The 13878-nt window shown below is 60.5% G+C and overlaps 7 protein-coding genes across 7 annotated transcripts; 3 read left to right on the top strand and 4 right to left on the bottom strand.

Annotated features, from left to right (window-relative positions):
* Nucleotides 1-131: 131 nt before the first annotated feature.
* SPRG_01228 (hypothetical protein) lies at nucleotides 132-1274 on the top strand (the record flags this gene model as incomplete). Its single annotated transcript, XM_012339453.1, has 6 exons — nucleotides 132-256; nucleotides 303-375; nucleotides 425-604; nucleotides 658-951; nucleotides 1007-1155; nucleotides 1205-1274. The coding sequence occupies 6 exons, from the start codon at nucleotides 132-134 to the stop codon at nucleotides 1272-1274; spliced, it is 891 nt and encodes a 296-aa protein (XP_012194843.1).
* Nucleotides 1275-1449: 175 nt separating this feature from the next.
* SPRG_01227 (hypothetical protein) lies at nucleotides 1450-2042 on the bottom strand. The gene has a single exon (XM_012339452.1). The coding sequence runs from the start codon at nucleotides 2022-2024 to the stop codon at nucleotides 1545-1547; it is 480 nt and encodes a 159-aa protein (XP_012194842.1). The 5' UTR covers nucleotides 2025-2042; the 3' UTR covers nucleotides 1450-1544.
* Nucleotides 2043-2875: 833 nt separating this feature from the next.
* On the top strand, nucleotides 2876-4864 carry SPRG_01226 (hypothetical protein). Its single transcript, XM_012339451.1, has 7 exons — nucleotides 2876-3059; nucleotides 3112-3751; nucleotides 3797-3856; nucleotides 3912-3990; nucleotides 4036-4394; nucleotides 4438-4679; nucleotides 4727-4864. The coding sequence occupies exons 1-7, from the start codon at nucleotides 2895-2897 to the stop codon at nucleotides 4796-4798; spliced, it is 1617 nt and encodes a 538-aa protein (XP_012194841.1). The 5' UTR covers nucleotides 2876-2894; the 3' UTR covers nucleotides 4799-4864.
* Nucleotides 4833-5335, bottom strand: SPRG_01225 (hypothetical protein). Its single transcript, XM_012339450.1, has one exon. It carries the CDS (start codon nucleotides 5225-5227, stop codon nucleotides 4871-4873), a length of 357 nt encoding a protein of 118 aa, XP_012194840.1. The 5' UTR covers nucleotides 5228-5335; the 3' UTR covers nucleotides 4833-4870.
* Nucleotides 5336-5695: 360 nt separating this feature from the next.
* Nucleotides 5696-6320, top strand: SPRG_01224 (hypothetical protein). Its single transcript, XM_012339449.1, has one exon. It carries the CDS (start codon nucleotides 5724-5726, stop codon nucleotides 6276-6278), a length of 555 nt encoding a protein of 184 aa, XP_012194839.1. The 5' UTR covers nucleotides 5696-5723; the 3' UTR covers nucleotides 6279-6320.
* Nucleotides 6321-6388: 68 nt separating this feature from the next.
* On the bottom strand, nucleotides 6389-9956 carry SPRG_01223 (hypothetical protein; the record flags this gene model as incomplete). The annotated part of the gene is made up of 13 exons (XM_012339448.1): nucleotides 6389-6752; nucleotides 6797-7173; nucleotides 7223-7592; nucleotides 7640-7800; nucleotides 7844-8013; nucleotides 8069-8321; nucleotides 8343-8491; nucleotides 8534-8762; nucleotides 8812-9243; nucleotides 9293-9409; nucleotides 9460-9494; nucleotides 9560-9743; nucleotides 9792-9956. 13 exons carry the CDS (start codon nucleotides 9954-9956, stop codon nucleotides 6389-6391), a joined length of 3006 nt encoding a protein of 1001 aa, XP_012194838.1.
* Nucleotides 9957-10268: 312 nt separating this feature from the next.
* SPRG_01222 (hypothetical protein) lies at nucleotides 10269-11349 on the bottom strand (the record flags this gene model as incomplete). The annotated part of the gene is made up of 2 exons (XM_012339447.1): nucleotides 10269-10871; nucleotides 10903-11349. 2 exons carry the CDS (start codon nucleotides 11347-11349, stop codon nucleotides 10269-10271), a joined length of 1050 nt encoding a protein of 349 aa, XP_012194837.1.
* Nucleotides 11350-13878: the final 2529 nt, after the last annotated feature.

Here is a 13878-nt window from a genome sequence, read left to right as displayed (position 1 = left end):
GTGTAGAGGACTGCGCGACGTCGGCCTTGTTCCGTTGGCTCGTTCCGACGTCGAGCTCGCCAATGATTGGTTCGTCCGTTGTATCCGAACACGACGGCCTTTTTTCAAACTGCAATCTGCGCGCACCACCGATGGCATCCAAGTCCGAGGTCCTACCGCTCGTGTCGCCCAAGCCGGAGGCGCACCACCACCTCCTCGGCCTCTCGCTCGTCGCGTGCTCGGCCTTCACCTTCAGCCTCATGTCCTGCGCCATCAAGTACTACCAACCTCCTCTGCCATCCATCTCATGCAGCGCGTAATAGATACGAGAGCTATGTCATGTCGTCGATGGAGACGGTCTTTTGGCGCTCTGGCTTTGCATGGATCCTCATCCTCGTACTATTAGTCCAATGTGCGTGGCTGAACACTCATGCGACGTGCGTAGATCGCGATCAAGTGCCAGCGCGTGAGCTTGTACGTCGCGCCGGAGTACCGCTTCTTCCTCGCGATCCGCTGCTTTGTCGGCTTCCTCTCCATGTCGCTGGGCTTTTGGACCATGTCTCAAATGGTGCTAGCTGACGCCAGCGTCATCATCTTTACGAGCCCCGTCTGGTCCTTCTTCCTCGTACACATATACATCTCATAGCTAAGGACACGGATAGAACGACGTATATATAGGGCGCGCTCATCCTGCACGAGACCATCGACCCGATTTCGTTCAGCTGCGCGCTCTGCTCGTTCCTCGGCGTTGTCTGCGTCTCGCGACCGTCGTTCCTCTTTGGCGAGTCGGCTGATGACGGTGTCCATGGCTCCAAGTTTGCGGTCGTCGGCGGCCTCTGCGCGGCGGCCAGCCAAGCGCTTGTGTACGTCGTCGTGCGCGGGCTCAAGGGCCTCCACTTTATGGTCGTCATCCAGTACTTTATGCTCACGTGCACGATGGGGTCGGGTCTCTGGATGCTCCTCGTCGAACAGGTAGACGACGACGCATCGACGATCGACCCATCGACTCATGGTGTACTACGTATAGCGCATCAATGTGGCGCTGACGGCGGACGTGTGGGCGGCGGCCGTGGCCACGGGCGTCTTTGGCTTCATGGGCCAGCTCTTCATGACGAAAGGCTTCCAGCTCGAGAACGTTGGCATTGCGTCCGTCATGCGGTACCTCGACATCGTCTTGTTTCATCTGGGACATTACGCTCCTGCGCGAAGCCATCAACCTCTGGAGCGTCCTCGGCGCCGTCATCATTTGCTCGTGCGCGATCGTGATCGCCCTCCGCAAGGCGCACAAGCAGTAGAGCTAACATCCAAATCCATGACGATACCATCGGGTTGTTGGGATGGCGACGCTGTCGAAGTCTGCTGCGAGCGGATTCGTCGTCGTAGCATACGAATGGAACGGCATGTGGGTTCAATTCTCACTGATGGACGCATGTTCTGTCATACTACAATTCCAAAGTCGATAGCGTACGAGGGCAACCCACCGGAGGTTTGTGCGTGAGCAGGTCCTCATGGAGCAACGACCAACTTTGACAGGACTTACGAGCATGCATTTCTATGGTCTACTACTACGGCTCCTGCTTGGGCGCGTCGGGCACGAGGGCGACGGCCGACGACACTGCGCTCTCGCTAGCAATGGTCTCTGCGGGTTCCACGACCAGCGCCACCGCCGACGAGCTTGCGTCGACAGGCTCCGGCGCGACGTCCGCTACGACCGTCACCGCGGTGGGCGTCGCTGTCGAGGTCGAGGGCGCCGGGCTCGCTGGCGACGCCACGTACGCGTCAAATGCAATATTTTGCTGCAGCACGCGGTGGGCCTCGGCCGGCGTGAGCGTGCCAATGGACGCGGCGGGAAACCCGGCTTTGGCGAGGTCGAGCTTCATCTGCGTCGTGATCATGAACGGGACCTGGACCGTCGCATTGCCGACGTTCTTGGAGCCGTACCAGATGCGCTCGGCCGTCTTCTGCGTGTCGTACTTGAGCTTGTTGGTCTTGTACAGGACGCGCGTCCGGAGGTTCAGAAGCCGCGTGCTCCACCGCGCCGTCATGCTGGCCACGTTTCGAGAAGTGCCCACATCCGGACAACACCGGATACTAAAATTGGCTATTTGTGGCTATTGGATGATGCACCTTTGACAGACCATTGCATGCGTTCAAGACCTCCAACGGCGACGCGGTGTAGCTCGTTCTGCTCTCCAAAAGTCTCTCTACCACCGTGCAAAGTAGGAGCGATTTCGTAAAAAATGTTGGGTTGACGACGCCAGCGCCCCAGCGTCGAGCTTCCACGCTTGGTGGTTGACTCTCGTCTTGGATTGGCTAAAATATGCACCGTGTGGCCAATTAAATTGTTTGACGCCAGCAATTTGAAGCGTTTAAGCTCTACCCACGAGCTCGACCTGCACTCGCCAATGGCTTTCATTGCCATGGCTCACAGGGTCTCTCTTTCACCTCGTGCACGACAACCAGAGGACGTGTACAACATCGTTGGACTTTAAACTGTCTCTTCTGAGCTAAACGGAAATTGTCGGCCGATGCGATCGATGGCAGGTCCATCAAGCGCAATGAGGTGCAGAGATTGAGTCAATCTCATCCCACAGCGCAAGCCGCCTTCTTGCCAAGCTCACGAGCTGTCAATGCGATACGGTGACGCTCGACCACAGGCCTTTTCTTCTCTCTGGCTCGTCCTCGCAAACTGCGCACGACTGGATGCCTTTGTGGCGACCGCGCGGACCGATGCGAGCAACCTGCATCAAGAGCATGTACTGTAGTTCGTTTGGAAGAGTGGCATCGCTGGAAGGTATCTTGATTGGGATGTCGATCGACGGTTGAACCGAGGTCGCAACCGGTTACTATCGCCAGCCCGTATCCGGATCGAGCCCGTGCTGGTTCTTTTTGGAAGAAAGATCAGAGCGACGAGCATGATGCAGTCGACGCACCTCGAGCGGAGCGCGTCGCTGCGGGCGTCGCCGACGCGCCAGGTGCAGACAGACCACGTCGTCCTCGAGGCCTTCTACAAGACCGTCGAGCTCGTGCTCATGAGCCGCGTCCACTTTGCCGCCGGCGCCGCACCGCGCAACACCCGCGTACGTCTTCGCCCTGTATGCATGGCCCATGGCGTCATGCAGATCGATGTAGCTGCACTTTGACATGGTCGAGGTGCCCTGCGTGCGCGAGGCCATGGCGCCCGTCAAGGCCAACGTCCACGACCCGCTCTTCCTCGACATCTCGATGGGCGACACGCTCCTCGAGCGCTGGCAGCTCACGTACTCGACAAGCAGCGCGCTTGGCGCGACCGTGGCCGGCGACTACATCGCGCAGCTGCGCAAGGTCGTGCAGCAGCTCGCCATCTTGCTCCGGTCGCTCTTCTGCCTCGTGCGCATCTTGCCAGCCTTCCACGTGAGCCAACAGCTCAAGTTCCAACAGGAGGACCTCGGGCATGCGCTCGTGGGCTTGAGCTACCACCTCGGACAGAGCGAAGCGCAGATGCCGCTGCAGTTTGACACGGCGACGACCAAGCAGCAGTACAGCTTCCAGCCCGTTGACACGATGTTTGGCGTCGTCAAGGTCCGGGTCACGTACCGCAAGCAGACCGCAGACGTGCTCGCGGCCATCGAGCAAATGGCGCCGCCGTCCCCGGTCGCGAACGATGTGTCACCGACGCTCGAACACGCCATCATCCAGGACTACGTGCCTACGACGCCGCAAACCAAGCCTGCCCCATCCCCGCTGCTCGGCCCCGCGCGCATGGTCGTCCAGGAAGACGACGATCACCGAGGTATCATGGATGTCATCCTCCACCGACGTTGAGCGAGCGCTGCAGATGCGATACCGTACGCCACATCGCAGCCGATGCCCATTCCCCACCTCGCAACGACCGCCGGTATTTTGGCGGATGCCATACAGGCCCGTCATATTCATACTGCTGCTGCTGCTAGTCGACACGCCATCATACCCGCGCCGAGACAGCGCGCCACCCAAGCAAGCCCACTCGTTGGATGCGCCGGAGCTGCTCCGGTACCTCCGTCCTCCAGGATTCTCATTACGAATGCGTTGTGATAGCCGCCCGTCCATGAAGCCGGCGTCCGTTCTGGAGACCATGGCCAAGGCCAGCTTCCAGACGCCCCCGCTGCACCCCAACTCGGCGCCCGTCCCGATCGGCACGCCCGTGCGCGCGATGGCACCGCTCGACGGCTTCCAGCTCGACGGCAAGTTCCGCCCCTGCAGCGCCGACAGCGACAAGTCGTCGTCGTCGTCGTCGACGCAGCTGCCCTTCTCGGTGGCCACCGAGAAGCAGCGCAGAACGACGACCCCGCCCTTCTTTTCGAGCAGCCCGCCGTTCCGAGCGCTGGCGGGCGAGGCGCCATCCGCGTCGCCCCAGAACGTTCCTGCGACGCGGCTCCAGTTCCACCCGACCCGCGGTCTCTTCCTGGTGATCGTTCTTGTACCTTACGGTGGTCGTAGACGCCAAGCACGAGCGGCGGCGGAGCGAGTCGTTTGAAGTTGCGAGCGGCGGCAGCAGCGTCTGGGGCATCGCGCCCTCGGTGCTGGACCTCGGCTGCCTCTCGCCACTCGAGTCGCCGCTTATGGACGAGGCCACTTTGCCCTTTGCCCTCTCGTCCTCGGCCAAGGTCGAAGTCGGCAGCTTTCTGCAGCAGCTCAAGCAAGCACCGCCTCTCCATGTGGCGACCACTGGCCGACCGCTGGTATCGTGAGGATGACGTGCTAAAGGCTCCATGGGCGTATTCCGTAGGCGACGGTGGACCAGGAGCTCGCCTTCTTTCGCCAGCTGCGCGACGACATGACTCACGACCTGCAGTCGTAGTCGCCGTCGCATCTCTCTCGTCGTCGTCGTCGTTGTCTCTAATCATACTACTACGTGTATATTGGATGGCTGCTATGGGTAATACTGCTGGAAGAACTGGCCGAGGCCGTACGTGCCGCCCGTGAAGCACGAGTACGCGAACCCGAGGTACGTGCGCGGCGGCAGGTCCCAGACGTGCACGATGAGCACGGTCACGGCCCACGTGGCCATGCCACCGATGGCGAAGGCTTCGTAGACGTGGGCGAGCTGCGCGTCCGTCGGCAAGGCCACGAAGGCGTCGGGGACGAGCGAACAGCGCGGCGCAAAGCGGAGGAACCGGAACGCGCAGAACTGCACGACGACGCTCGTGGCGATGAACATGAGGAGGAAGGTCCCGAGCGCGCTGCCTTGGGCGAGCATTGTCCAGAGGAGCCACTCGAGCAGACCCATGGTTGCTGCTGGCCGCTTGTGTGAAACTGAACTCCACAGCTGGCTTTTCGAGCACTGTTATCTAGCGGATAAAAAGCACTCGGTATTGCGCCCATCCTCGTTCAGGTCCAAGCGCGCCGACCTGAAGAGGGCTAGGAAGACGCGTCGCCTGGTTGTGCATGGATATGCACGCGCAGCTTCAATGCGTCGAGTGGGCTGACCGCGCCACGAGACCGAGGACGACGATCCTTCCTTCTTCGAACATGCTTTGTACCTCGTCCTCGTGCTGTCGAAAGCACGCACCTCCACATAGCAGGCAGTAGCCATCACGACCATGATCCTCCCATGGCATTGTACATATTGATCCCATGATCCACGCAAGCATCCCAGAGAGTCGAGGATCTTGTCTTCACGCCGAGGAGTTTCGCCTTTACCTGCTTGTATCCGGATTCCGGATAAGGCGCCCGGGGTCCAGCGCGTCCATTTGCAACACAAAGCCGGTGCGATTAGCCTCCTCATGGCGGCCCATGACGGCGCGACGTCGGACGACGGGGCGAAGGAGCGCAAGCGGCAGCACCACCACGGCGCCTCCTCCATCCAGTCCAAGATCCCTCGCCTCTTCAAGCCATCGGCGCCCGGCAGCGCCAAGAAGGCCAAGGCGGCGTCGCGCATCCCGCGCATGGCCTCGGGCATTCCTCGGCGACGGCTGCTCGAGGCCGTGAGCTGCGACTCGTCGAGCGATGGCACCGTGAGCGAGTGCCCGACCATCAGCTCCATGACCGAGTCGCAGATCGACGACGACCCGATCTCGTTTGTCGCGACCTTGCGCGAGATGGACATTGCGCGCTGCCTCCAGGAAGACCTCGTGCGCGACAACGCCAAGCTCAAGCAGCAGGCTGAGTTCATTCACTCGGAGATCGGGTACCTCTACGAACTCCTCACGCAGATCGAGGCCGCCGTGCAGACGAGCGCGCGGTCGCGGCGAACGCACCAGCGCATCCTCGACATCATCGCGGCGCCGATGCCCACGAGCCTCGACCCGCCCGACGTGCCGGACGACGCGACGTTTTGATTTACGACTCTTATTCAACTTATATATTAGTGTGCTAGCCCATCCCGCTTCGATTCCCGTCTGTGCAAGTGATGGGAGGATGGATTGTTGTGCATTTTTCATCTTTACGGCTACTTGTTGCGGCCGAGCGTGCGCTGCTTCTCGGCGTGGACGACGATCTTCTCTTCGCGCGAGAGACCCTTGCGCTTCCGGACGCCCTCGAGGAGCTTCCGCACCGCGTTGTGCTCTGCGATCGCCTCGCCAAAGTCTTCGCGCTCCTCGTCCGTCGTCGGCTGGAAGAACGGGTCGTCGGGCATGACGGCCCAGTGGTCAAAGAGCAGCTGCGGGTTGCTCGCGTTCCCGCTCGTGTTCTTGAGGAGCTCGGTCGCAAAGCCAAAGCTCTCGACGACCGGCAGATACGCCTCGACGCTGAAGAGCGCGCTGCCGTCCGCGAGCTCTTCGCCGACGACGCGCGCCCGGCGCTTGGCAAACACACTAATCGTTGATACATCGATACAATATCAAAGTTCAAGTCGTACCTGTAGAGCTTGCCGAGCTGCTCCGATTGACACTGCACCGTGCACTTGTACATGGCTTCGACGAGGCGCACGGGCGCGTGCAAGAAGGCGCTGCGGCAACCCGACTTGATGCTCGAGATGACTTGGCCGCTCAGCGGGCCGTAGACGGCCTCCGCGTCCGCGTCCACCGGCGTCAGCACAATGTCGTCGACGACGAACGCGACGCCCCACACAGGCTCGTCGCAGAGCGGGCCGGCGGCCGTCGCCAGCTGAAAGCCCGAGACGAGCGACGACTCGAGCTTCATGCGCTCGTCGGTCACGAGCCCGCGGTTCAGCACCCAGATGGTCGAGGGCGATGACCAGTCGGGCACGTTGTTGATCAAGAGGTTCGGACCCACCTACACAAACGACTAAGATTCTTCGATCCAGAGAGTGGATGATGTCTACCCGGCGAGGACCACAGCTCCAGAGACGGTCGAGGTCCATCGTCTTCCAAAAGGCGTCGTCGCAGGCCGCGAGGACAGCTTGGAGCTCCGTCCGCACCTCGGTCCGCAGCCTCCTCGCTCTTAGTTTATCATGTGAAGAATGTCGGACGTACGTGGCGACGTCCGCATCGTCGTCGGTGCTGTGGAAGCGCTTCCAGTCTTCCGCGTGGGCCTCAAGCACGTCGACGACTGCCGGTGGCAGCGGCACCGCGCGCAAGTGCACGGCGACTTGGCCGTCCGGCGTCGGACACACGAGCGTCTTGTGCTTGCCGTCGGCCGTCGTGCTGGTCGTCATCTCGGCCAGCTTGAGGTCCTTGAAGATCGTGCTCAGCCTAAGACCATGTGCTTAGTGCGAAGAACTTGGACGATGGAAAGGTACAAGGCCGTGCCCCCCGTCTCGTTGGCGACGATCGTCTCGCGAAAGCCCACGAGCGGCTCCGACACGTGCAGAGGGACCTTGGCGAAGCGCTCGGTGAGGTCTTTGACGCAGCGCTCGAGGTGGAGCTCGCCGAGCGCCACAATCACGTGCTCGCCCGTCTCCTACGCGGCTAGTTAGTACATTTCGACTCGATAGTATGTATACCTGGACGTGGACTTCGACCGTCGGGTCGGAGCGGTAGAGGCGCTGCAGACCTGCTTCGAGCTCGGCAAAGTGGCGCGGGTCCGCGGGCTCGACCGCCACGCGCACGATCGGCTTGGCCTGGTACGGCATGCGCGCGAGGGACGGACACGCGAGCGTGCTCGAGAGCGTTGCTGGGCAAACAAAATTCGTCAAAAATCCAAAAAATCGGAAAAACTCGGAAAATACCTGTCTTGAGCACGTGCTCGTGGAGGCCGAGGATGCCCACAATGTTGCCGGCGGCCACGTGCTCGACGCGGACAAAGTCGCTGCCCATGACCATGTAGAGGCCGAGCGCCATGGGCGGCAGCGCCGTCACGTGGCTGCTGCCAATGCCCTCGCCGTTGTACTTGGGCCCGAGCACAAACATGGGCGCATTCGGACGGAACGTTCCCGAGAAGACGCGCGCGACGGCGACATACGCCTCGGCGCCGCGGTTGTCCTAGCGTTGTGTCCATATTACTGATACATTGATACTTGGACCGACCTCCTTGATCGGGTACATGGCCCGGAGCGTCGCGTTGGTCGCATAGTCCGAGAGGTTGGTCGCCTCGACCGAGAGCATCTTGCAAATGTACACGACGACCGGCGCGTCATCGTCGACGGCGCACGCTACACGAGTGCGTCATCGTCTGCGCTGACCAAGGTGTGTACCTTGAATCGCGTTCAAGGTCCGGAGCTGGTCCGGGAACGCCGGGTTCACGACGCAGAGGTGCTCGGCGCGGCTCTTTTGCGCCGTCACGGGCGACGGCAGCATGCGCGTCACCATCTTGAGCACGGACGTCGCCAGCGGCAGCCACTTGCGCATGACGCACTGCAGCGCGAGGCGCCGGTCCTTCTGCAGCAGCTCGCGGTCGCTCACGACCTTGGCCACGCGGAGGTTCTACATTGAAAAATGATATATTGATACCTCCGGCATCATCCATATGTACCTTGGTGAGCTGGCGCAATGGCGGGAGTGCGTCCGGGTTGTGCTCGGTCGGCTCTTCCATGGCCTTGTAGACGGCCCAGAGCGGCTCGAGCACGAAGGTCACAAACATGGGCTGGCTGTTGGACGTCCACGGCGTCGACCGGATCTTCTTGGTCTTGCCGTGAAAGTAGAACTCGCCCCAGAGGCCTTGGCGCCACGGCCCTTGCGGCATCTCGAATTTCTTGGCGTAGTACGCGGCAAAGTACCCGATGCCAACGGCCCACCCGTCGTACGCGCTCGCAAAGAGCACGTTGCCGCGCGCCGGCGAAAACATCCAGCGGCGCTCGCGGGCTTCGGTCTCGTCGCCGTCGTCGTCGACGAGGTCGCTCATGTCCATCTCGCTTTGCTCGTCGAGGAGGTCGGCGCGGATCATGGAGCTAATGATCACGTTGGCCTAGGAACGTATCTCAGTATCAATGCATCAACGTATCCACGCCACGGACTTGCTCGACGATGCGGCAAATGTGCTGGTACGCTTCGAGCGGCGTAAACTGGAGCTCGTAAATGAGGCGGTCGAGCTTGTTGAGGACGAGGCACGGACGGATGCCTTCTTGCCACGCCTACGCCCCATCCGCGTCCGCATATTGTATCGAGACAGCAGTGGTTGTACCTGCCGCAGGACGGCGTGGGTCTGGGCGCAGACGCCTTCAATGACGTCGATGAGCACCAAGGCGCCGTCGCAGAGGCGCACGGCCGTCGAGACGTCAAACGAAAGTCGACGTGGCCCGGCGAGTCGACGAGGTTGATCAGGTACGGGACCGTGTCGTCGTCCGAGCCACCGCGCTGGGCTTTCTCGGCCGGCGTCAACGGGCCTTCGTACAGCAGCGAGATCGCGCTCGACTTCATCGTGATCCCGCGGAGCTGCTCTTCTTCCGTGTTGTCGAGGTACCGAATCTATGCATGGGCGTGTGGAGAGGCCCATGGTGATGGCCTTGGATGTACCTTGCCGGCCAAGCGGTCCGAGATGATCCCGTTGGAGGAGACGAGGCTGTCGCTGAGCGTCGTCTTGCCGTGGTCGACGTGCGCAATGATGCAGATGTTGCGGATGTGCGCCGAGTCGCCCTGGAGGCTCGCGAGCTGCGCCGTGCCAACGCGCCCGGTCGACATGGTCCTGCTTTTGAAATGCGCACCACCAAGCCTGGCAGCGTATGCGGATGCCTCGTCGCATCCGGATACATCGCGGTCACAGTACGCAGCTGTCGCGAGCAAAGCAAGCGTTCAAGTGACACAGAACGCATGCCGTTGGCGCCACGCCGACCGTGCGCGCAACGTTCGCCTGCGTCAAGGCGCAGTCAAGTCAGCCAGCGCCGTGGAAGACTGTCGGCATGTGGGTCCAAAGAGAAAACGATCTCGCTTCGCGAGCATTTTGCATGCGATGTGGAAAGGCGTGTACGCGACGAAATGACTCCGCGAGTTGCTTTAGATGCCAACGTCGGGGAGGACGACGTCACCAACAGCCATGAGCTCGCCTTGACTACGCCGAGGAAGGTCTGGGAGGAGGTTGGCTTCAGCTGCCACGCGCAAGATAGCGTGAAAGAGAGGAGTGCTGCGCGCGTCCGTTGCGATCGCCGCCTCGACAGCTTCGACGCCAACGTTCGACGAGACGATTGGCATCGAGAGGTTATCAACATCGAGAGCTGTGTCTGCGCCGACGAGACCGTCTCGAGCGATGCTGTCGTCACGCAGCACGGTCTCGATGGCTGCCTCGTCCTTCTCAAGGGTCGCCTTCTCGGCCTCGAGGCGTTGCACGCGACCTTCGAGATGCTCTGCTGCGTTATCGTCGCAGCGCATACTGACGCCTGCATGCGCCTGCGCCATCGGAGCGAGCTGCTCGAGAAGACCTTCGACCGTCTGAAGCGTCTCTTGCAGCGCGGTTGCGCGGCTGGCACTCGCGCTCTCGGCCGCCGATGCGTTGGCTTGGAGGCTCTGTGCGTGCGCCGATGCAGTCGCGAGCTGCGCTGTGAGCCCGTCGACTTGAGCGAGGCTTGTCGCTTGCAGTTGTTCGAGTTCGCGCATATGGGCCTCGGCGAGGCTGCGGGATCTGTGCATCTACCTGCGCCTGTGCGCTGCGCGCGTCTTGCTCGAGCTGTGCTTTCTCAAAGGCCTGTGCTCGCATGGTCGCCATAGCTTCGTCGAGTCGCTGCTGCATCTCACGCTCCTTGGCGACGACCACGGCCTCGCTGGCACCTTGGTCGAGACTCGGACTCGCCGGCTGCGCCTTGAGCGTCACGAGCTTAGCTTCCTTGGCCTGTACTTGCGACTCGAGAGCATGCACGTGGTCCTTCTCGGCCACGATTTGGGCGTGGACGTTGTCGGCGAAGGCCGTCGCCTTGACCTTGATGTCGGCGAGCTCGGCCTTGGCGGTCGCGAGCGAGGCTTCGAGCTGCTTTTTCTCGGCGGTCATGGCATCGGCGAAGGCCTTCGTCTTGGTCTTGAGCTCGTTGAGGCTGGCCTCCTTGGCGGCAGCATCGGCCGTCTGCCGCGCGACCTCTGCGTCCATGGCACTTAGATTAGCAAATGCCAATGGCACGGCGGTGGGACCAATTTTTACGCCAGGATTTCAGCCAATCAGAGCGCGCCAACATTTTTTGATCGCGATCTTTTTCCGTCAAACCGCCAGCGATTGTACTACCTATCCACTGGCTGCTCCAAGACACTGGATGCTGCCCACGACATATTCTGCATGGCGACGGCGACGAGAAGAGAGCGAACCATCTCCTGTCAGGTAGTACCACCGCGTGCAGTACAATCAAGCTCAGACCCGCGAACGATACCCAGAACGTCCTCTAAAAGAGCTCGTGCCAGCTCCGTCATCCGCTGCATGGTCATTACGTCGCTGTGATTCGTGCCAAATCCCGAACGCCAGTACGACCGCCACCGGAGTTGCCTTGGCTGACAATCGCCACAGCACTGGCTTGGTGCATCTATTTCCCACGTACATTCGATTTCCCACCCGTACCTTGTGACCTCATAAATCGTTTTGGACGCTGGAAGATAGAGTCGAAGCGAGCCCGAGCAGAGCCGGCGTCGTGGCTCCAGCCGCCCATTGTGCTGCAGGTGGCCCGTTGGCTCCACAAGCCCGCGGACGTCTTGGCTTTCCTGCGCGCCGTGCCGGTCAAAGCCCGCGACGACTCGCTCGACGGCCTCGTGGACCTTCTCGACGCGCGGCCCCGCACGTGGCCCACGACCTCGGACCTCAACCGGCGCACTTCAGGATCAACAACTACGGCGACGACAAGACCGTCTGGACGCGCTCCGACGCACGCCGCTTGCATCGACGGTCGACATCCACGCCACGATTCTGGACGGCCAGGACATCCGTGACGTGCCGGGCGTGTGGCGCTCAAATGTAGTGCACCTGCCGTTCTTCGTCGGGGACAAGCCTCTGGCCGTTTTGCACCAGGAGCTCGCCGCCTTGCCAAATGCAGCGCGGCTGGCTGCTGCGATCATCGAGACGCGCAACACTCATGAGGTGCAATTATACCTCAGCGCCTTCAAAATCATAGACGATCTCGCGTCGTGCGACTATCTCTTTGCCGCGCTAGCGTCCGCGTCGCGGAGTAAGCTTTGCTTCAACGACACGAACTGGATGGGTCTCGACGGCATCGAGACGCGTACGCTCGAGGGATTTGCCCGGTCGCGACCACGTGTCGTACGTGGATGGCTGGTCCCTCTCGCCCAGCACCGTGCTGAGCGTTAACCTATTTTTTGTCCTAAAATAGTATTGCGTAGCGTTTTTCATTGATATCCTCGCTCGTGTCTGCCGGATGTCCACAGGTTGACAGGTTGCAAACCTCTTGACGGCAAGATACGTGCTGTTGTGCTTTTGACGCCATTGACATTTTACCGAAAAAGCAGAAGAGTGAGTGCGGAAAAAGGTCGCCGCATGGCCAAGTGCAGCATGATAAGTAGCGTGTTTCTAGCCGTATGACCAAATATACTGTTTCAAAATATTGTAAGCTAGAAGGACGCAACTCTTTTAAACGCATCAGAATTTGATTAACCAACCACCTTCCTCTAGACGACCCACTTCAACAACAACCAACCACCTTCGTACAAATTGTAGGAGCGCTGCTCTCGTGCAACACGAGCGCACTAGCAAAGTTGATCAGGTTTAGCAAGAAGCGGCCCTAAAGCTGCCTTCACTTTCGCTGCATGGACGTCACAGTAGCGACCAACAAGTCGCTCAAGCTCTACGTCTGCATGTGGTGCGAGGCAGGGTGCGAGGCTGCCCACAAGGCCAACACCGAATGCGCCGGTATAAAAGAATTCTGTCGTCAGAATCTCGACTAATACACAGACGAATACATGGAATATACATTTACTTGGTGCTGAGCACTCACCTGGCCTTTATGTCTAATGCTCTTAGATGCCCCGTGCTTCTCGAGTGCGACGATGTTTACGCACTTGTTTAACCAGTGGTAAACACTGGTTTAATCAGTGGGTAAAACGTTTAATCACTGTTTAAACGATGTTGGTTATGAAGACCATTGGTTTTTCGCCACACTGGCCACGCTCTTATATTTGCTTTCTGCTTCCACCGCCCAAGCTCAATGTTCACGGAGGTGAGGACGTACTTCAAGGTCAAGGGCGACCGGACCAAGTTTCTCGTCGACGAGTGGCTCGCTGAGATGCTCGCGGCCGACGCTGGTCTTATCGAGCTGCCTGCGACGACGAGCGATGCGCTCATCATCGTGCTCCAGGCGCTCTGCATGTACGACGAGCTCGCGCAGGTCGTCGCGAACAGCAACCTCTCGGCGCACATCCTCGAGCTATGGGAGACGTTGCACCAGGCGGGCCGAGGCAACGTGACCAACACGTATCTCGACACGACGACAGGGTTCACCAACCTCTTCCTCGCTTGCGGCGGTGCTCACGCGCACTTCGCTGCTATTGTCAAGAAGGGCCAGTCATTTGAAACTTCAAAGGTCTCTTTCTTGGGCACCCGAGACGTCGCGCGCCTCGCCATGGCCATCGCTGTCTCGACGACCTCCACACCGACATTGGAGACGACGGTGGCCATGGCGAG

This window comes from Saprolegnia parasitica, assembly GCF_000151545.1.
Source record: "Saprolegnia parasitica CBS 223.65 unplaced genomic scaffold supercont2.3, whole genome shotgun sequence".
In the NCBI taxonomy this organism is placed as follows: Eukaryota; Oomycota; class Saprolegniomycetes; order Saprolegniales; family Saprolegniaceae; genus Saprolegnia; species Saprolegnia parasitica.
Note: the sequence above shows the minus strand (reverse complement) of the source record. Positions and strands in the feature narration are given on the sequence as shown.